General features: G+C 49.2%; 2 protein-coding genes across 2 annotated transcripts; one reads left to right on the top strand and one right to left on the bottom strand.

Moving 5' to 3' along the window:
- Positions 1-51: 51 nt before the first annotated feature.
- LOC100678773 (rab3 GTPase-activating protein catalytic subunit) lies at positions 52-21,511 on the top strand. The gene is made up of 11 exons (XM_003424030.3): positions 52-563; positions 649-943; positions 1,015-1,365; positions 1,426-1,837; positions 1,916-2,130; positions 18,139-18,196; positions 18,427-18,511; positions 18,815-19,107; positions 19,797-20,216; positions 20,403-20,615; positions 20,704-21,511. Exons 1-11 carry the CDS (start codon positions 368-370, stop codon positions 20,923-20,925), a joined length of 2,760 nt encoding a protein of 919 aa, XP_003424078.1. The 5' UTR covers positions 52-367; the 3' UTR covers positions 20,926-21,511.
- Positions 2,136-16,624, bottom strand: LOC100122562 (leucine-rich repeat and fibronectin type III domain-containing protein 1). Its single transcript, XM_008214330.3, has 6 exons — positions 16,229-16,624; positions 6,713-7,572; positions 5,561-5,876; positions 4,562-5,103; positions 3,710-4,301; positions 2,136-3,524 (listed from the first exon to the last, which is right to left on the bottom strand). Exons 1-6 carry the CDS (start codon positions 16,233-16,235, stop codon positions 3,232-3,234), a joined length of 2,610 nt encoding a protein of 869 aa, XP_008212552.1. The 5' UTR covers positions 16,236-16,624; the 3' UTR covers positions 2,136-3,231.
- Positions 21,512-21,800: the final 289 nt, after the last annotated feature.

Raw genomic sequence — 21,800 nt, 5'->3', positions numbered from 1 at the left:
AATCACGATTGTGAAACGAGCCGAGTTATCTGCACTACAGATAACCTATCTAAGATAGCTTTCAGTTATTTTACTTTATAGAGAAATAATGCAAGGTTGTGGATGAGATGGTCACCTTTTATTCACAAAAGTCATCTTACAGCGTAAATAAAGTTAAACTTTGGTTAACTGGTAGTCGTAGATGTCGTGTTTACTACAGCTGGGCAATATAAGTAGTACGCATTGTGTCGATATGTCAACATCGACGTTCTCGTCCAAAATCATGCTAAAAAGTACTGGTAAAACTACATTTGTAATTATAAAGTGAATGATCGAGCAGTGATCGTCAAAGCCTACATGTTCTTTCAAACCTACTTACGAAACGAAAATGAATAACGTGGAAATTGAAGACGTCTATCACCATGACTTCACAACAGCCTCTGAATGGGAAGTATTTATCGCAAGATTGGAGGAAGTTATGCACGAATGGAAACTTTCTCATACAAAACCAAGTCCTCCGTTGAAAGAAGGAGATTTTCTCAATTTGCCATGGGAGGAAAATACCGAAAAGTTGAACTTTGCAGGTAAACAGCACAGTCAAAGCAATGAGCGCACATTGGATCCATCATTGTTTTTGTAGTACAATATGAATTGATTTCTTTGTTTCAGATGTTGAATTTTCTCTGAAACACTATAGACTGAAAACTGAAGATAAGAATTCCCAAACAAGTACCAGCTCTTTTACGGAAGAACAAGAAGAAACATGGACACAGAGTCAAAAGGATATAATGAGTTCTGCTAATGATTTTATACAGATAGATCAAAGTAATCTAGAAATTGCTTGTTACTATGGATTAAGAGAGTTTATATTACTAGTGCCTGCAAAACGAAGTTCAATAACAGATGAAACAAGAATAAAAATCTTGTTGAGTTCTTTGACAATAGCAGTCAGCAATGCGCATTGGTAAATGTTATTCATATGTTACCTATGGTAAATTGATAATTCCTAGAGTATAACCTCATTTTTATATTTAGTGAAATACCAGCATTTGTTCAAGTTCAAGAGCAATGGCAGAAGTTTTATCTTGGCATCAATGTTGGAAAAGGATCGAGGATGCACTTGAATATGGTGCATTTGAAAAAAATCCCACCTCACTGTAAACATCTTGCAGGATTATTAACCATCTTTAAGCAAAAAATTGGTGAAGGATGTGGTATAAGATTAGATCCAGTGATGGTATCCGTTAGATGGTCGTATACTTTGAAGGACTGGACAAGCAGTACATGGACACAAGAACCTCCAGACTTTGACTTTATGCAAGGAGAAACCTTGGGTGTTGATGAACTAGGGAAGCTTCCATTTGGAGCCACTTTTGATCCAATCAAGTGAGCAATCAGAGATTTTTTATCTTTGATGGAATCTTATTCAATGCAATTTTTTTTTAGGGAATTTCATTTATTTGTGAGTTGGATAGACTTATGTGAAAATATTGTAGTTGACAGTGAACACTTCAGTGATCTGGAACCACTGTCTGCTTTAGAATGGTCACTGAAAGTGGAAATGGTCTCATCCCCTGCCTGTTTACTGGGCGAATATCTTTCCAATTTTATACAATTGTGCAATAGTCCAAAAAGTCTAGTCGAACTACTTGGTGAAGGTGCTGCCTATATTGACAATGAAAATCAATCCCTGAGTTCTGCGTTCAACATACTCACGGAATCCAGAATACCTTCCATTTCAACGGTCGTCAGTCGGACTACGTCCAAATCGCGAAAAAACAACGTCGACGGTCCGATAACGGAAGACGTTTTGTTGCCTATACTTTATTTTCTGTTTCCCGACGCCGAAGAGAAACCAGTATGAATAATTTAAATAAATTACAATCTTTTTTTTTAAATTTATAAAAATTATCTGAAATTGTAATCGTTCTTGCAGAGAGCCCCGTACTCCGAAAACAGCGGCTACAGCGTGGACGACGATCAGTGGCGAGGAATAAAGACCTGTGCGATCGACGGGCTGGTGTGGCGTTTGGCAATTGTCGCTGCTCACTGCGCCTACAATTTAGGCGGTCTCACAGCTCTCGCACAACTTTGGCACGAATTTGTGCAGGAAGTGAGGTTTCGCTGGGAGAAATGCATTCCGCTACCAGGGTAAGTGTGTTTTTTCTTCATTTTCACGTATATTTATATTTCTAACATATTTCCAGTTCATGCGTGAATAAAAAAAAAGGAGTCGACTTTCTTTGAAGACAGTATACAAAATATCTCGCCCGTACACGTCGATTGTATTAACGGCGAGTGCGCGTATCGTCTATTCGTTATTATATATACACAGATAGATAACTGATGTATGAATACTATGATGATTGAGAGCGTGTTATTGCTTATCTATAGAATTACTCATCTTACAGAGTTTCTCAAAACGCGATTATAAATATATAATATATGCATAGTCATAACGTATTCGTCGTAAACCAAGGCGAAGCTTTGCTGGCATAATTATAATCTCGTACACACTGCACAGTCTTTGGCCGGTCGTCACGGATGTGTCTCCCCAGCTACGTATATGCACCAGATTTACATATTGATTTCCCTATCTATCACACGTCGGACCAAGAGATAGTATAAAAGAAGTTGCTCGCGCGAGCGGCTTCGTTCGAGAGTGTACAAAAAAAGGGCGGTACAAAAGGTTGAATGTATAACAAAAGGAAAGCACGTATAAGAACACGACGAAGTTTGATGTACATATAAGTTTGTATACGCTTATTTGAACGAGTGCAATGTAGGTCGCGACGGTGGAGCGGCGGCGTACCGTTCGCGGTTTTACAAAATAGATCAGTCGTGCTTCCTTGATTGAACTTACAACGCTAGCTACATATAAACTTAGTTTAGAGATTACTACACGATATGTATACTAGAGCTATATTGATATTTCTCTACAACCGAATTCCTTTGACTTAAACACTGAGAGGCTTTATTGCACTTGCTTGGATTATGATTCTTTGCTGTCAGCACGGAAGGATTGAAACGAGATTCGTAGAGTTTCGCGGTAGAATGTCTCTCGCACGAGGTACATTCCAAAACGTCTTTCGTAATCAGGAAATACACAGACGCATTGTAAAAAACTCTATGTACAGGACACGAGATCTCGTACCTCAGCTCGCGCGAAACCCGCTTAGTTGCGACACCGCTCGATACGGGTGTCGTCGTCGTCGATTCTCAAAAGTAAGCTCGATGATCGTAGCGTTCGGATCAGAGGGGCACGAGTCCGCCCCTCGTCGTGGGATTGCGCGCCATGTAGATGTCCATGTCGTGGTCGGTCCAGTTGCTCTCCTCGTAGTTGTTGAGGGTGTGCGTCGACTCGGCCAGGCTGTAGCGGCTACCGGGTCGCGGCAGACTGGGGTCCATGCCGCGGTTGCGCGAACGCGGCCGCTGTCGTCGGGCGCTGCTCTGGGCCTGGGGGGCTAGCTGAACAGCCGAGGGGAAGCCACCGCGGGCCATGCGCTCCGAGGCCGCTGCCAGCGATTGTCTCGAGTGCCGGAGTTCTGAGGAATAATGGAATAGGGGGTGTTAGTTATACACTGAAAAGAAATTCGGTTGCGCTGATTAGTAGTTTGAAAATTTTATACTCTGTAGCTTTGCGCTGATTCAATTTCCGCTGTAGTTCGTAGACTTAGCTGGATCGTATAATCTTTGAAACTTTGAGATTCGAGAACAAAAAATCATGTACCTGCACGACCACCGAGACCAACGAGGCTGGACCCGATCGAAGCCCCGGGAAAGTAGTGCCCTCTGGGATGACCCGGTCCGTTGAGCGAAGCCGGTCCGTGATTCGGCACGTTCTCCTCGAGGCAAGAGTTCCTCGTCACCGATCCCTGCCTCTCCACGGGGAAGATCCTCGGCCGAGGTATACTCCTGGTGCTGTAGGCCGACAGCTGGTCCCACTCCTTCTGAACGCTGTAGGCGCTCAGGGAGGCCTGCGTGCCGGGAAGCGGAGCTCCCATGCCTCCGGGGCTCGGCGTCGGTCCCACCAGGCTCGAGCAGCAGTTGACCGGTAGTCCGGCGATCGGCAGTTTGCCCGGCTCCTGCAGCGTGTGCAGCTTCCTCGAGCTAGTCCTGCGCCTGCGCCTGTTCGCCACCAGGAAGACCAGAGCCGCGGCCAGGATGGTCGCGCATATCGCCGCGCTGGCCGCTATGGTGATCCGGTCCATGTTGGAGGTGGGCGAGCTCTCGGTGCGCACTTCCCGGCACTGGGCGTGCGGCACGTTCGTGGGACTCGGGTTCGGCTCCTCCGCGCCCATCACGCACACCACGATGCACTCCTGCGCGGGAAAAGAAAAAGTACGCCGCGCATCAGATGATTGCAGGTGTAGTTTCGCGCAATTGTGTGCGGTTCACCGCTGCGGATTTTGATGAGTATATGCGCGCGATTCGGGGAAACGGGGTTGAGGATAATGGATGTCGGTCGCGATTGTCGGTTGCGAGGAGATGTTTTTAATTTGGCTCTTTGTCGAGTCGCGCGTACGCGTGAGAAGAGAACATTCTACTTTTGCGCAGAGGATTTTCAGCCTTTTCAACTAACCTGCGACGGCACGTTCTTGATCGTGAACTCCCTGTCTTTGAGATCGAGCGGGGGCGCGCTCTTGAAGTTCGAGTCGCCGAACACCCTGTAGATGATCCTGAATCCCAGGGCAGCGGGTCCGCTGTCCCACCTGATGATCACGCTGCTGTCCTGTCTCAGCACCTCCTTCAGCACGATGTCCCTGTCGGACGACTTGCTCTTGTAGGGCGAGCCGAGAACCAGCGGTGGTCTCGGGGCGATACTCGTGCGCGTGACGTAGACGTTGTTGACCGGCCTCCTGGTGCTGCTCGGCTGAGCCAGAGTCGTGGGCGTGTGGGTGGCTACGCTGCTGCTGATGCTCGAGCTCGTGCTCGTCTCGTAGTGCGTGGTCGGCCTGGAGGTGGAACCGAGGACGTTGGGCTTGACGGTGGTCGGACTCGGATGATGGGGTATCAGCGGTTGCTGAGGGTGCTCCAGAGCGTCCAGGATGGCACCCGTCGGTTCCACGCTCTCAACCGTGCCGACGCCTATGATCTCGGGTGCCTGTCGCTCGCAGGTCATCTCTGCGCGGGCGATTCGTGCAAACGAAAGGATAATACGTTTTGAAACTTTATTCACTTATACTTTCTACTCGAGAGGGACTGCGTGCTCGCACAATAAGCGCTTTAGCGAGCTGTCGTCGCTCGGGAGTGTAACGGCGCGCGCGTGCGTTTAATGATATACGAGAATTCCAGCACAGGATTTGAATACCTGAATAGACCGATGCCGATGATTTTCTGGGGCTATTGCAAGCCGCGCGATATTACATCACATACACATGGAGTGGGCGACTTCGAAATCACTGACTCACGCGCTTTATTCTATTATGTGAAAAACAGTCATTAGTAAAGAAGCGGCGTACCCGAGCCTCTCACGCGCGATATTGTGCAAGGATCGACGCTCATCTCTCTCTCTCTCTCTCTCTCTCTCTCTCTCTCTCTCTCTCTCTCTCTCTCTCGCATATACGATCCAAAGACTCACCCTCGGGCTTGATGGAGTAGAAATTCCTGTCCTGCAGACGTTGCGGGCTGCCGCAGAACTGCGGCTTGCTCTCGCGACTGGTGACCTGGAGGTCGCGGCTGCGGATCCACTCGACGATCCAGCGAAGCTTGCAGTCGCAGACGAGGAATCGGCCGCCCAAGCTGAGACCTCTGAGCGTGCCGTTGAGACCTCGGAAAGCCTCTTCGGGAACGGTCGACAGTGGGTTGCCGTCGATGGCCAGGAGGGTGATGGAAGGGTTGCCCTCGAAGGCGCGGACCGGTAGCTCGGTCATCAGGTTGAAGCCGATGTCCAGTACCTGTGCGCAGCGCGAAATTAATTAATGATTGTGTATACGACGCAACGGCGCCTCTAATTAATTAATTAAAGAGATCTCAAGTTTCTGCATCAGCCGCGGCGCTCGGATACAATCGCGTGAATTTTCACCGCGCGAAGAAGCATTGTAATACTCCCCCCCCCCCCCGCGCGCGCGCAAAAAGCCGGAGTAGAATTTTTCGAATAATCAGATCGTGCACGAAAGCGCGTCATATTTTTCGAGTCTGTTGCAAAAAGGGCTGCGGCGCGTGAGAGAAGCGAGTCCTGAGAAAATCCGTTAATGAAACAATGACGACGATCATAAAGAAATCTGCCCCTTTCCACAGCTGTGTACGCGTATAATAAAGCCCGATCTGATGGTGTCGCAGTACTTAGAGTCGGCCCGTCTAGCGCGCGTCCGCTTATGGGAGAAAAGAGAAAGAGTCTCGCGCGGGACGGGTCTTTGTGTGCGCGCTGATTGGAAAATTGCTGAAAATGCGGACGGCGTCCTTGGCTCGATCCATAGAGTGAGCAGTGAAAATTATTATATTGAGTAAAAGTCGCGCGTGCATAACACTTGCGCCTCGACGCCCGTCGTCGTTTTGTATCATGAGATATCGCGCTCGCGGATTGCTCCTGGGAAAATGCGCTGCTGCTGCTGCTGCTGCTGCTGCTGATGATGATGATGATGATTAGGTAACGATTATGAGAGAGCGGGGGAAAAATGTAATCAGGGAAATTGCTCGAGAAATTGATTCCTGAGTTAGATGAACGATAATTCGTACTGTGGATAGAGTGGGAGGTTACGGATGAAATGAAGTGAATATACGGTCAACAAACCTTGAGTCCGCGCAGACTGGCGATGGCGCTGGTGGGAAACTCGGGGATCAGGTTGTTCAGCAGACTCAGGGAGCTCAGAGTTGTGCTGACACCGGCGAAGGCGTCAGGTCCGATCGCCTGGATCAGGTTCCTCTCGAGGTTCAGGCCTGTCAGCGCGTTCAGTCCTTGGAAACCCGAAGAACCTCCCAGTCCTCTGATGCTGTTCTGGGACAGGTCCAGAAAGGCCAGAGCACCTAGACCTCTCAGAGCTTCCGGTAGTCTCTGTTGCCTCGTGCCCATCAGGTTTAGGTTCTTCAGGCTACCCTCCAAGCCCCTGAAGCTAGCAGGTTCCAGTACCAACTCGCTGTTACCAGCGAGCTTCAGCGTGACCAGCTTGTGCCCGGCGAACACGTGTTCCGGTACCCTGACGATCTTGTTCCTGGACAGGTCCAGCACCGTTAGGTTCTTCAGGTGCGACATCGCCTCCCTGGGTATATCCTGCAGCTCGTTGTCCCTCAGGTTCAGACTCTTGAGACTGTTCTCCTGACCGGACAGAGCTCCGGGCTCCAGTCCCTTGATCTTGCATCCGCTGAGCTGGAGGTTCACCACCCGAAATCCAGCAAACGAGTTGTTGCGCAGGAGTCCGATCGTGCTGTTGTTGACGTAGAGCAGGTCGACCCTGGATTGCCCGGAGGCGAATCGCCGAAGCCCGGCGAGAAGCTGACCAAAGTCCGCCCCATCGCACTGGACGCTCAATTCTCGGGCCAGGTTGTAGTCGCAGGTGCAGGGACTTTCCAGCTCAGCCTGGCTGGACCACGGACAGGGCGAGATCGCGGAGGTCGTGCTGGCGAGTAGAGCCAGGAGGAGGAGAGTCGTCGTTCCTGTAAACAAAGAGATGAAGATAATTACTTTTATCGCATACGTGTTGCTGATGAAAACGCACGATGTCGCACGCTCTTGTCACGCCCTATAACTCTCAGCTACTATCTCCGGCTCGCATACGGCCTTTTAAACGTCGCTATAAGACTGGTGTAATTGTCGAGTTATTAAAAGAGCATTTGCCCCCGGTGTACAAAGTTCAAAGTGAAAGTGCACCACACGCGAGTACGCGTAGTGTCATTGCGAAATGTCCTCGAATCATCGGAAACAGGGGAGAAAATTAATCTCGCTAAGACGAAACAATCGTTACGGCCAATAGCTCTAATTAAGCTCTTCTCGCGGAAGAAGCTGCGCGGCAATAAAAACAGTTTCACGTCTTTCTCATCACTCAGCTCCTCTCTCGATTCGCAAACGGACTCGCGGGCGCGAGTATAAGTGTATTGACAATTAGTGCGAGTCGCCGTGTGTATAAACGCGCGAGCCAGTCGTGCACACGCGAGACGCGGAACACTTGCTAACGCGGACACTCTGGCCATTAGCGCCTTCTGGCGCCGGTTAGTTAAGAGCGTATACGTTCTTCTGCACGCACTAATAAAAGCTGTTCGTGTTCGCGGTGATTTTGAGGCGTTTTACACGACTTTCGCGGATACACGCGGCATCCTTCCCTCGTTTCTCTCCAACACGCGCGCCTTATTATCAGCACACGCTCATACCACGTACACGCCTATATGTACGTATCCCGGAAAAACTTTACACGCAGCAGCGGATGATGCGCAAATGACTCGGTGAAACCCGCGCGGTATGAAAAAGAAGCGGCGATGTTATACGCGCGCGTGAGTCATTGTCGGCCGAAAAAAAGCAATGCGCGTATACAGTATAACGCATAGCCGGGGAAGCGCGAGAAAGGTGCGTTCTCTGTATAGAAGAGCTGTACAGGAGGGGAAGTCGCCTAACTAGCCTAGAAACATTGCACTATTATAGAAGCGAAGAGAGGGAAAAATCCCGCGCGCGACGCAGCGTCATTTGGAAATCGGGCGCAATCAGTGAGAAATCAGCTAGCCCGTGTTCTCTCTCTCTCTCTCTCTCCCTCTCTCTTGCTTGCAAGTGGATGGTATGCGCGCACGTGCTGTTCCCGCGGAACACACCGCACCGCTGCAATGAGCTGCAGCGGCTGCGGTGCAGCGTCCGGAGGAATTCCAGCCTTTCACTTTCCTATATGCAGCAGCGGCTCCCTTTGGTCGCCTCGTTATAGGTACCGGACAACGCTACCCCCTCTTGCATATGCACCTATATTCTGCGGGCGGGTGTATAAAGCGCCTCGGGGACTGAGGGAAGTCGACGTTTTCCGCGCGCAACCTGTGTGCGTGCGTGTAGGCTCGCGGACTGGAATCTCGAGCGCGCGCGAGCGAGACGGGTGATTGATTCTGGAATTAATTTTTGACTCGTGAACGGCTATTATCGATTTTTCCCGATGATCTTGAATATACCGTAGGCTTGCGAAAAGAAAATATAAGTTATACGCGGAAAAAATTCGAATTGTCGAATAAGAAGGTTAATGAGAAGTTAAATTTATGCCAATGCGTGCAGATAGCTGCAGTCGGAAGAAAACGAGAGGCTGCGGATCGCCGAGCGCCGCGCATTAGCCACGCTTGCGAGCGAGCAACTATTTACCTAGTCTTATTAGCTTTGGCCTAATTAACAGTCTCTCTCGCTGTGCTACTGCTGTATAGATATATACCTACGCGTGTATACATGCACTGCGAGGGACATGAATTTTTCATATATTCGCGATTTACAATTTATATGGGCGAGATTTTCTTTTTTTCGTGCAGTACACACAGGAGCTCGATGATTGGAGATGGGTTTACACGCTGCCGGTTTCGAGCGTAGAGACCGGTTCGGGATATTATAGTGGTTTTTGTGTAGAAAGTTTGAAAATAAGTTGAATCTTGCTCTAAACGCCGTAAAAATGCTTTCCCAACCTCGTGGGTTTAATAGTGGATGTGTGTATGTACGGGAATGGAGATTCTAATCTGCTGTTCGAGGGATATATCGACGGCTCGGGATCTTTATTTATTACGTGATGATTCGAAGGCATTACGGCTATCGAAAAAATAACGCGTGTTATTGGCGGCTGCGGAGAGTTTATTTGACTTTTCCTCGGAATTCCAAATCAGATATTACACAAATTCTGTCATTCTTTATTACGCATTGGTGTACTATCTTACATAATCCAACAGCGATACATGCCCATCTAATTAATCTAATTACGACTATTACGTTAATTCTCGCGTTACAGCAACAAAGCCCAGTGGTAAACGATTTACCAAATAAATCGACGACTTACATCCCTCCTCGAAACATATTGACTCCGATTCAATGCTAATTTCCACATTCAATGCAAAGTTCAGAATGTGAACCGCAAAATTTCATTTAAATAAAAGCAGCCGCCGCAATCCAGTTCAAAGACCTTGCAACACTCATTCTACGCACAACAAACAAACCTGTATGTGTACGAAAAGCTTCGCAACCAAAACACCAAAACAAGCGCTCGCGCGCGTCAGTACAGCCTAGACAACGGCTCTTTGAAAGTTCGGCTTGATCCCTTACGTCGTCGTCGACGCGTGTACGTATATGCCCAAAAACAGAGCTGAATAGGAAAAGAGAACTTTTTCCTGCAACGAGAGCGACGCGCGCGTGTGGGAATCGAGCGGCGCTCGTTGTTATATAAATTTCTTTCACACCATTCATACAGCAGCGGGAAAGCAGCAGCAGCAGCCGATGGGGAAAAAATGAAAGATAGCTTATCTCTCGGAACTCTCCCGCAATTCCATAGCCCCTGTTGTTGCTCGCATCCTAAACGTGCGATTTCGGCGCGCGTGCGACAGGAAAACGGCGAAAGTATACGCGCGCGCGCGCGGAAAAAAGGGAATATAGCAAAGACATCCGCGCGGTCCGGAAAGTAAAGGCGGCGTTAATTGCCCTCCTATTATAAAGCGGTGGTTCTGTGTAGGTATATACACGAGCCGCCGTACAGGTTTAATTTGAAGATTTCAGATCGGCTACACGCGCAGTTACGTAAGCCTGTAACGCTGTCTACGGACAGAAATGGTTTATTGGATTAACGATAAACGCTACCTGTGCGCAGCGTACACGTTTCTTTTCTTCTTAGAACGACTATACACGCGCTGTATTTACAACGAGACGCGCGACGTTTATTATTGTTGCTGCGCGCGGTGCGATACGGGAGAAAACAAATTGCGAATCCGCACGCGTCGGGAATTATTGATTTACCGCTTCATTAACGTTGGTCCGAACGGCACTTTACCGCCGGCCGTAAGACGAAACAAGCCGCTAATCGGCTTTAATAACTTCGAAGCTGCGCGAGAGAGATATATAGAATATATAGCTAGATTCTATGGTACAGCTTATATGTAGAGGCAGTCGCGCGGAATTTGCGCGTCGCGCTTTGCATAGCCCCGGGCCGTAATCCGCTCGTGCGCGGAATAGTCGGTGTAACGCATGGCTCGCCTCGCCTTCTCTCTCTCTCTCTCTCTCTTTCTACCTGCCGATTTGCTGTAACGGGTTATATTGTCGCGGCGGCGACTCTCAGGCTTCACGAGGATATACTGTTATATTACTCATTGGCGCTCGATTACGTCGAGCCTGCGAGTTCCTCGCGGGTATATGAATCACGCGCGACTCTCTCGGATTTCAGTCTCGCTATTACATTCTCTTTACGGCTCTTTTTCGGCAGCTTTGTTTAAACAAATCTCCAAAAATAGGTCGAGGTGCGAGTTAAACGAGCTGAATTTATGAATTGTTTTCCTGTTGTTTTCCCTCCTGCGGAGTAGTGGATCGAAGCGGCTAAAATTCAAGTGGCCGATATCGAGCTGTGCTGTATAGCTTATTCTTATTCATAAAAATGAAGAGATCTACTTTCGCGCGCGGGAGATAGCTCCGATCTCTTTTTACGCACGAGTTTACATCGTGTCCGATCCTACTGCGCTCGGATTCCATCGTCGCGGATTTCGCGCTTGGCTCGTCGCGAACAACCAATTAGAAGCGCAGAGTAGAGACTTCTTTCGTCGTTATATCCCATCAGATGTAGAGGAGATGTCACCGCAGAAATGGAAGAGCGGAATAATAATTATTTCGCACAGGTGAGAGAGAGAGAGAGAGAGAGAGAGAGAGAGAGAGAGAGAGAGAGAGAGAGAGAGACCTTGAGAAAATCTCCGGCGTTTTGGTGTACAAAAGCCGACTATATAGCCGCTGACTCACGTATACACGCGCTGTAGCGCTTGGAATACGTATTGTTGCATGCATATTATTAATTTGAGAGCCGCGGCGCGCGTTCCAGGCCATCGCGCTCGAGCGACGCTCGCTTTCTTCGACAGAATATCGCGTCCTCCCCCATCAGTTGTGTGCGCGAATTCTAACGCGGGAAAAATCCCGTGTACAGATCTGCAAGTGGAGCGTCAAGGTACGCGCATCAGCTGACGCGGATTTCTGGAGCTTTGTTTCTCTCTTTATAATCGCGATCGTTACTCATCGATTTCGAGGGATAGAGATCTTTTTTTCCGCGAATTCGGCGGACGAATCACGACGACGCGCTTGTTAAGGTAAAAGCTGTGCGATTGTAGCTAGGGGATTATTATCGATCGTTGGGAAACTAGATTGCGCAAAGATCTCTCGTCGGCGCGACCTTTCTTTCGCGGAACGTCGCTGCGAGAGATCGCGTTAAATCGAGTTTATTATACCCTATCAGCTGCGCGAGGGGGACTTGTCTTTTCATCGAGCTCACTAACTGTAAGCAAGTGCATTTCCCAAGAATACGCATAACTCTCCGTTTCCGTTAATCATTTTTATAAGCGTCTGTGTGTCGAAATACATATCGCGCGCGGTGTTTTCTCGAAAAGAAAAGGTGGCCTATTCGATGCGAAATTGCGCATACCTGCAGCCGAAATATATCATAAGCAGCGCTGCAGCGCATATGATTAAGTCCTTTGCAAAACTTTTCTCAATTGCGTTATTCTATGTAAACGGCGGAAACCGGTGTTTACGAGGGAAGGTCGACGCCGCCGCTGCAAAATTCAAAAACACACAACGCCATAAGGTGAAAGGATACGCTGGACATTTTTTCCTCTCCTCCGCGCTTGATGAATTGTAAATTTTAACATCGCTCGCGCGCGCGTCAAGGTTTATATCGCTCTATCCGTGTAGCTTTTCGCAAGCGAGAGGTCATTTTCATCTGCGCACCGAAAACCGTTTTCCGGCCGTAAACTACTTTACGCTGCATATAATAATTTCGCGAAAAAAAGAATTATATGCGCGAATATTCACATCGCTTTGCTTTCCCGATTTTCGTCACAGCTCGTGGGAAAAATGCGCCACGCGCTGTATTTATAGAGAGCATTACCGATTTTAGCATTTTCCGGTCGCGAGAGATGCTAATTCCCTGTGAGAACTCGGCAACGACGAAGCGGCTATTGTTTTGCCGTACGAGCTGGTATACCACGAAAACGCTTTTTCTTCGGCGTTTTTTCAACGCACAATGGCAATCACACGGGCGAATTTCGTCGATGATCGCCGCCACGGCAAAACTCGTTTTCGGAGAGGAGTCTCTCTCTCTCTCTCTTATACTCGGGTATACACGCGGGAAAGTATTACCGTTAGTATTTTTCAACGCGGCCGGCGGCATTCACTCCGCTAAACTCGCCCGGTGCGATTTCGTATAAGGCATATAACTCTCGAGCCGTGGTGATTCGAGAGTGTATTTTCCGATGGATGGATTGGACAATCCGGCGGATGGCTCTCGTGATTCCGCTGATTAATTCGGCCGCTGAATGATTCGATTGTGGCAATAATGCCGCATCAGCGCGCAGGTGATCGGGCTGGCGCAACATCTTTGTCGTCGCCGCAGCTCACGGAGTAGTGTATATATGCACCTATAGAGCCGAGCGGCAACGGTATTATAATGCCCGGGCAAATGTCAGACGGATAGATACACGTTGCTGAAACTAACGAGTCTAGATGCGCTTTTGCAATTCCGCAGCTATTACGACTCGGCGGCAGCAGCAGCAGCAGCTTGAGAAAGGCGCGTAATGCACGTCACCGCCTGTATCACGGCCCGTTGCGACACACATTCTCGCGCGCGAGTTTGTGGGTATGAATGTGTAAGCTTCGTATACACATGCCGCCGACAATCGCCTTCGATCGGCGACGCTTTTCGCCGGGCATTCATCCTCTCGAGGCGTATACCTTATACTCATCGCGGCAGGTTTTTTAATTCGACTCTCGCGAGTGCGGGGAAATTCGAGCGCGAAGAGCAGATTGTGTTACGTATATGTGTGCGTGCTTGTTATAACTCTATGAGACAAGCGAAAGAGCCGCGGGAATCCGCGAGACGTTATACACAATGGAAAGCCACCTGGCGACCTGCTAAATACACATGCGCGCACTATGAGATATTGTGTGTATACAAGTAAATCGTTTACACCGACGATATCTTTCTCCCCGCGCGCGACGACTTTCTCATTCTTTCTTATACGTATAAACCATAACGATCGCTCGACACTCGCGTGTCTTATTAATTTAACCCTTTCGTACACGCGCTGCACCACATATCCGCGTCAGTCGTAAACGGCCGATTACGTAAAACGCGCGTTCGCGTGTCGTAAACAATTTCCGCGATATCTTCAAGAGCTCTCTGCAAAGCGAGTCTGAAAAAAATAAAAAAAAGCGAGCGAAGCAGTGATTTATCGAAGTTATGCATAAAAACGACGTTACCGATAATTCCGAAAGGGCCGATCGGTAATTTTCCCCCGGCGCCCCAGAGCTGGCGGAAGTCGCGGGCTTTCCGGAAATGAGAATTCCTCGCGGCAGTTGAGGCAGGGGACAAACTCTCTTCGTCGCCATACTTATATATATATATATGTATGTATCCTCGAATGTAGGTTATAGCGCGCTTGGCTTGAGCTCTCGTGCGCGCGCGATTTTGCGATTATAAACCGAGCGCCGCCGCCGCAGCGCTCGACGATCGAGATTAAATTCTTTTCGAGTTTACGTATCGAATGTTGTGCGGAGAGATTGTGCGGTTTTCTCGCTGATGGAATTTTCGTTCCTCGAGATGCCATAGGTGTGGCCGTGAGCGATGATGATTGTAATTTGTGCGTTTTTACTGCATTAGGTTTCGGCGCCTGCGTGTCTGTCTTATCGGTCATAAAACGGAGGTATCGCGTGTGCATACATTAAAGCCGAGAACACGGTGCGATTAAAAACTTTCCCGGTAGATCTCGATAAGATGAAAAAAATGAAGATTCGTAAACAATTTGGAAATTCCTCGAGGTGAAAGTTGAACAACATATTATATACTCTGCGAGTCGCGGATGTACATCTCCATACACAGAGCGGGCGATCCTCTCTTCTCTCCTCCTGCGCGCTTCCTAACTCTTCGAAAGAATCGAGCCCTGGGAAGCAGCAGCAGCAGCGACAATGAAGATTACTCTCATTGTACCTTACGGAAGTTATTATACAATGAAATGTTTATACGTGCGGGCGCGCGTTGGGCAATTTATCCTCTTTCCACATCGCGCACATCGCAGGCATCGTCGTCGGAAAGAGTCAACCCGATGCGATCACTGTTTTTTTCTCTCTCACCTCGCTGCATCGCTCTATACTGTATATAGGCATATAATATTCCTCGGCGCACGAGTCGAGCTAGGCGGTGCGTTTATAGTCCGGTATTTGAATAGCGTTCCAGGCATACCGTAAACCACTCGCCGTCGCGCGCGGCGAGGAATCCTCCGTACGCCTTCTTTTTCTCTCTCTCTCTCTCTCTCTCTCTCTCTCTCTCTCTCTCTCTCTCTCTCTCTCTCTCTCTGCCCGACTGTTGAGAAACTTGTGTGAATATGCGTGTAGAGGGAAGAGTCGAGACCGGCATACGGAATGGCATAAGACTGTTAACTAGGAACGTACGCACTGCAAGAAGGGCGAGAGAATCGGTTGTTTTATCTACGTGGGAATGAATTTTCACAGTCAAGAAAAATCGCAGTCATCCGCGCCGCGGCTACCCTGACATTGAAATCGCTCTCCGCTAACGCGCGCGCGCGCGGTATGACTTGGCGATTGTGGGGAAGTGGTCCACTCGGTACACCGCGAGAACCTGTTACTCCGGGGGGAAAAAATCGGTTCGTCTATAATGACGATCGGCGTGTTCCTCGGCGAATTTCAACCGATCTCGCTTCCAATGCACGCATGATCGGCCGAGCGCTGAGAGGAGGAGAGGAAGAAGATCGTCTCTCTCGCTCTCTCTCTCTCTCTCTCTCTCTCTCTCTCTCTATAACCGATCGCTAGACGACGCGCTCGACTGTGCAGCAACGGCGGCGGCGTCGCGTTGACCGTGGCTCGGTTCAAGGTCGGCCGCGGCGGCAGCGCCTTCGCTATTTATAGGCGGGTATCTGTGCGCGGGCCGAAGGCACAGGTAAGTACAGGAGTATAGGTGTGCATACGGGCACTTACACAGCCGGCTGCGCGTAGATCGTACGTGTGTATTATGTATGCCCACTAGCATTGCGCGGACGTTCACCCCACGGCGCTTCTCCTCGCGATACCGCTGCGTGTTGGATGTATTATTACAGAATCGGCGTAGATACTCACTCGTCATCTTGATGCCGGTGTCACCGATCGCAGCTGCTTTCCTTCTCTCTCTCTCTCTCTCTCTCTCTCTCTCTCTTGTATCCGCTGTTCACCAATCGCACCGTCGAGCATCAGCCATTCCTCCTCTCGGAGCACTGCATTTCGCCGATGCACTAATGGGATACCATCGCTGGTAGCACTTGCGCCGCGAGGAAAAGATCGTTATGGGTGTATACCGGTTCCTGCCCCGCGAGTCTATCGGAGGAGGATATAAAAATTCCTGTAAACGCGGGCGCCGCACTGGAAATCTTCGAGTGTGCGGTGGGTAAAAAGCAAGAGGGATAAGCGAACGACTAAAACACGCTGCAGCGCACTCAGCGTCTTAGGGCCGACTGTAGGCATCTAACTGGTCGCGCTGCTCGCCATCGCCGTCGAAGGAATCCTGTCCGTCTCTCTCTCTCTCTCTCTCTCTCTCTCTCTTCCCTCCCTCTTCGACTCGCGCTCTGCTCTCTGCCACCTCCACTAGGCCGGGCCGCGTCTACTCTATACACGCTACTCTCTCGCACCTCTTATATTCCAGCCCGTATGTTAGTGTATAAGGTGCACGATCGTAGAAAGACTCTCAGGCGCTCGCTACCCTCTTTCGATTATATATAGGGGGACCTGCTTCGGCTTTTTCCGACGACGCGCCGCCAGTCATTCATTAGTCGCGTCCGCTTTCGATCGAGCTAGGCGCGTGAAAGGGCATTATGTGGAGAATCGAATGGAAAGAAACAGTGAGAGGGAGAAAGAATAGAAAAGGCTCGCTCGCGCGCGCGCGCACATAGGGCTCTCAGCTGTGCTGCAGGAGGTCATCGGCCACCTGTTGCTCTCTCCCTCTCTGCTGATGCGCGCTGCGGCGACGCGACGATTGTCAGGTGGCCTGCGTGCCCGTTTACGTCTACGCACTCGTAAACTCGGCTGTATAAATTTACCCTCCTCTATGTACTATAGGTGCACTTATACCCGCGCCGAGAGAGCGGAAGAGCCACACTGACTTCTGGAAACACGCGCGTATGCACAAAGCCCCCCCTTTTATTATTAGGTCATCGGCGGCGAATGTGTGCGAAGGCTGAATAACTCTCTCTCGAAAACTTGTTTACCGCGGCGCTCGCGCGAAAAAATATAAATCAAGGGCCGGTGCGAGCTGGCGAGCGCTGCACCGCTAGCCGCACTAGTGACACGGTTATAAGCGCCCGTGCATGTGCTGCGCGCTGCGATGGCCATAGGTGTGCTGATGTGTGTACGTGATGTACGTACGTATATGTATGTATATAGTATATATATATATATGCATGGGTGGAGAGGAGAGTCCGAGTGAAAGACCGCGCGGAGACGGTGTGTATCGAGGGAGAGAGGGAACGGGTTTGGCTCTTCACTCTCCCCGTGACACGTTATTCGGGACCGATCTCACGTGCATCGCTCCCTGGGTATACATCCCAATTATGAGCTTCCTTTCGCACATGCGACAGTTTAGCTTTCGGGAAGGGAGAACCCGATACTCGCTCGACAACTTCATACACGATGCGGGTGCAAATGACACTGTTCGCTCGTTTCTTTTTTTTTTTCGACGGGGGAATTCGACACCGAGGCATTACACTCTCGGTTTGTGTGACAAAAGCTCGCGCGGGATCGATTTCCGAGCCGAAAAACCGGTATCTCGCGCGTACGTCGTCGGGACTAATCAGCGCCAGAATTTAGCACTGCTAAGTCAAGCACACCGCCTATACTTTGCAAATGCAAATCCCGTACAACGGAACACATCGGGCTAAAACACACGCGGAGTGTGAATTGTCTTTCCTTCGAGTGTCCGTTGTAACAAGTATATTTCGACTCTTTTTTTGGACGATTCATCGTTGCAATTTCTAATAAGGAACCAATCTCTTCCACAGAGTCGGCCCCGGTTTCCCGGACTGCGTTCGCACCTGTCTACTGCACCAGAAGCTCCAGGTAGGTTTATACCAGCCAACATCCTTCTCGGGACGACTCGTCGCACATATAGACTATAGGCACTCGCGCAAAGTTTATCGTTCCAATTCTCACGTTTTCACGTCTCTTTCTCTCCGCTCCTCCTCACTTTATATACCGGATCCTCAAACAGACGTACACATACTCATATGCAGGGAGATGTCTCTCGAACTCGACGACGAGTTTCGTAATGCGGCGCTTTTACGTTGCAGATGATAAACTGCTGCATCGCACGGAAGAAGGCGAGGGAGGCGAACGAGAAGCGCGCGCTCGGCATGGACCTCGGAGAAAGTAGTGGTAAGTGCGTGCGACGACTTTTCGCGAGTTATACACCTTAAGCGTTAAGATATAATGGCCCGAGAAGCGAACGATTTTCCAATTAAAAAGTCTCGCGTAATAAAGGTAACGAGTGCGTTATGTTAGACTGCGCGAGCACAAGCGAGCGGATAACGTGCGCGCATCGCACGCGTTGTTATTCCGGATCGAGATGCGGTGGAATAAAATTTTATCGCGGCGAGAACCCAGATGGGAAATCTGGCGAAAAAATCGACGCATCCGGAAAGAGCTGCGTCGATTGTATAGTGTTTTATTTTTGTACAGGGGATTCGGAGGACGACGAGTTCTTCGAGTGTCTGAACGAGGATGCGAACGAGCGGCAACATCCGCCCTGGAACCGACCCGTGGGCAGACTGGCGAAACATCCCTCGCTGAGGCTCGTCGGAACGGGTGAACCGTTGTACCTTCCGGTGACGCAGGATCCGGTGCCCAAGACCGAAGACCAGCTCGAGGAAGACGCCCAGGTGATGATGCAGCTGGGAACCGACAAGGCTGGCTCCGAGATGAGAGCCAGGCTTATGAGCGCCTCGCTGCTCTCCGATATGGAGTCTTTCAAGGTACGATACGTTTGTTTATTTTGCTTCTTTGAAAGGGAAGCCTGTGCTCGCGCGGCAGTTTATTTTTCTTATCTTTCGTCTCTTCCGGCGCGCTGCAGCGGAGAGACGCAGCGCAGCGCGACAAAACAGTGCATTTCCCCCAACTCGTGACACAGGCGCGATAACGGTATCGGCGATTATTCATTTTATTGCGGGTTATCGATATTTTAACAATTCAACGAGGCATTAGCTCAACGAGGATAGCAAACGAATCGAGAACGGAGCAGCGAGAGGCTGTAAACTTTCATAGTCGCAATGACTCTCGCGTTTCTTATGCCGTGTCTCATCTACTTACTTAGCAAAGATAACAGAATCACGCAATTTTACGGGCAGGACGTAAAAACAGACAACAATATATAATACACGCCGTTTGCTCGGCTTCCGGGATCCCTACGCTGAAACGCTTAATCGCTACGACTTTTCGCGGTAAACGCATTGGCGGCGTTATTTAATCCTATACTTTGGCTTGAACTCGCAAATAATCAATGGACCTTCAATGTCGCAACGGAGCTTCAATGAGTTTTAAAGTTTAAAAATCTCTTCGAGTTTCATTGCTGTTACGGCATAATTCGCGCAGTAATAAATTTAATATCAACGACTCGACCGACAGAAAGTTGTTCACGAGTGTAATATATCCTCCGTTCTCGCAGGCAGCGAACCCCTCAGGTCAGCTCGAAGACTTCATCCGCTGGTACTCCCCGCGCGACTGGATCGAGGAGGACGGCCAGGACGAGTGGGGCCAGCCAGCGGGTCACCTCTCGCCTCGTATGCTCATAGCCAACAACCCGTGGTCCAGCACCTGGGACTCGGCCAGACCAGTGCCGGCGCATCGTCAGAAACGGCTGTTCGACGACACCCGCGAGGCGGAAAAGGCTCTGCACTATCTCGCCTCCAAGCGACTCGGGCAAGTGGGTCAACTCCTGCTGCCGGTGCTGGCGCACTCGGCCCTCGTCACGCTGCACGAGCAGAAGGTCGACGCGCTGCCGAGCCTGCCCGACGTCGTCCAGGCGATACACAATAGGCTGCAGTTCGCCAGCAAGCCTATTAATCAGAAGCTTCAGATCTACGAGGTAGTTTTTTAATTGGATTTTCAATGCGGGATTTTTTTCGGGTATGGAGAAAGTGGAATCGTGTTAATGGTATTCGCCGGTTCCGTTATCGCTAATTTATTCGTATTTCGCTTTTGAGTTAAATCCTCATATATAGAATGTGTACTGGTGTATTAATGTTGAAATTCAATCTCGCACGTTTCGCAGGAAATCACTCGCGATATCGAAAACGTCGAGGCCTTGATAGCGCAGGTGAACTCTCTCCAGCTGAAATTGGCTGGCGGCGAAGGCGATTCCGGCGACAAGGAATTGACGGCTTTCCTCGTTCAGCTGATGCGCGGAAAGGAGGTCTCCGTACCGAAAGGGCCCAGAGGCACTATCGGCGCTCGCATCTCGAAAATGTTCTCCGATGCACAAAAGGTATACCTTCATACTCTCAAACCCAAATACGTTGCACTACTTTGCGTCCTGTTTTCCAAGGATTTACCTGATTGAAAATTTGTCGTAGGCCGCCTACATGATGACTACCAGTCACACTGAGGCCGAGGTGATAGCCGAGGGCAAGTTCAAGCCCTTCCCCATGCCGACGTCCAAGGAATTCGTTCTGCGCGCAATGGCTCCGAGACCGACGCCTTGTTCCGCAATGCAACCGCAACGGCTCTATGTCAGCATCGATAGAGACTGCATTCGCATGGCTGGAGCTTTCTCCGAAGATACGATATTTTTTTAACGGGGGTGGTTGTTGAATCATTGAGAGAGTCTGATGCATATGTTGAACGTACAATGAGACATCGCGCTCGTTCATCGGTATACGATGTAGAATACCTAAAACTTTGTTGATACACAAATCTCGATGGTTGTAATGGGCGCCGAACAGCGTCGGTTCCATAGTTTTAGCCGTGCAAGATGTCGTAACGAACAGCGATCAATTTCAATCGTGTTTATATTATAAAAATTTACAAATTTACATCGGTGCTGAGAGGATTAACTTTTTTTAGGTGTAAAATAGTAACATTTAGCAATATTAGCGATATTTTTAAGATATTATGTTGGAAGCTAAGGATTGACAATGCCATTAACTTTATCTACACTGTTTTAACGTGATTCGGGGAAGCAAATAGACTGTGCTGGGAGCCGATCGGTCTTGCAGTTATAGTCCTCGAAGCAACAAGTACGTTCTTCGACATCCGTCATCCTTACCTGTTTTTATAACGCACCCAATACAATACGAAATCTTAAAAAATTATTTATATTGGTTTGCACTGTTAAATACATCAAATATAACTATAGTTAATAAATATTGTAACGTTAACGTACTTTCGATTATTCGATTATCGAGCCGGAAACTCGTGGTTTTACTCCAAGAAATCACTGAGGCAAGAAAAATCAAAGGCGAGTATCAAAGAGTGGAGTCTTTATATATAGATGCCGAATGTATCGTGTATACCTACCGCAGCTTTTCGAGTTATATGAGCTCTGCCGTTATCGGTGCTGTCGACCGCCACGCACTCAACGGGTTTTCCGTATAGAACCCTGAGATTCCTTGGGGATCATGTTAAGGTTCAATGAAAGCTATTTTTGAATTTTTACATCGCATCAATGCAA

Source organism: Nasonia vitripennis, chromosome 2, assembly GCF_009193385.2.
Source record: "Nasonia vitripennis strain AsymCx chromosome 2, Nvit_psr_1.1, whole genome shotgun sequence".
In the NCBI taxonomy this organism is placed as follows: domain Eukaryota; kingdom Metazoa; phylum Arthropoda; class Insecta; order Hymenoptera; family Pteromalidae; genus Nasonia; species Nasonia vitripennis.
Note: the sequence above shows the minus strand (reverse complement) of the source record. Positions and strands in the feature narration are given on the sequence as shown.

What these genes read in the sequence shown, in the direction of transcription:
- LOC100678773 (XM_003424030.3), top strand. Translation starts at nt 368, where the DNA reads ATGAATAACGTGGAAATTGAAGACGTCTATCACCATGACTTCACAACA. An exon ending in CGAAAAGTTGAACTTTGCAG is followed by an intron (nt 564 to 648) that starts GTAAACAGCACA and finishes TCTTTGTTTCAG; the next exon opens with ATGTTGAATTTTCTCTGAAA. An exon ending in GGACCTCGGAGAAAGTAGTG is followed by an intron (nt 18,512 to 18,814) that starts GTAAGTGCGTGC and finishes ATTTTTGTACAG; the next exon opens with GGGATTCGGAGGACGACGAG.
- LOC100122562 (XM_008214330.3), bottom strand. An exon ending in CTACTCCATCAAGCCCGAGG is followed by an intron (nt 5,104 to 5,560) that starts GTGAGTCTTTGG and finishes TCGCCCGCGCAG; the next exon opens with AGATGACCTGCGAGCGACAG. An exon ending in TCAAGAACGTGCCGTCGCAG is followed by an intron (nt 4,302 to 4,561) that starts GTTAGTTGAAAA and finishes TTTCCCGCGCAG; the next exon opens with GAGTGCATCGTGGTGTGCGT.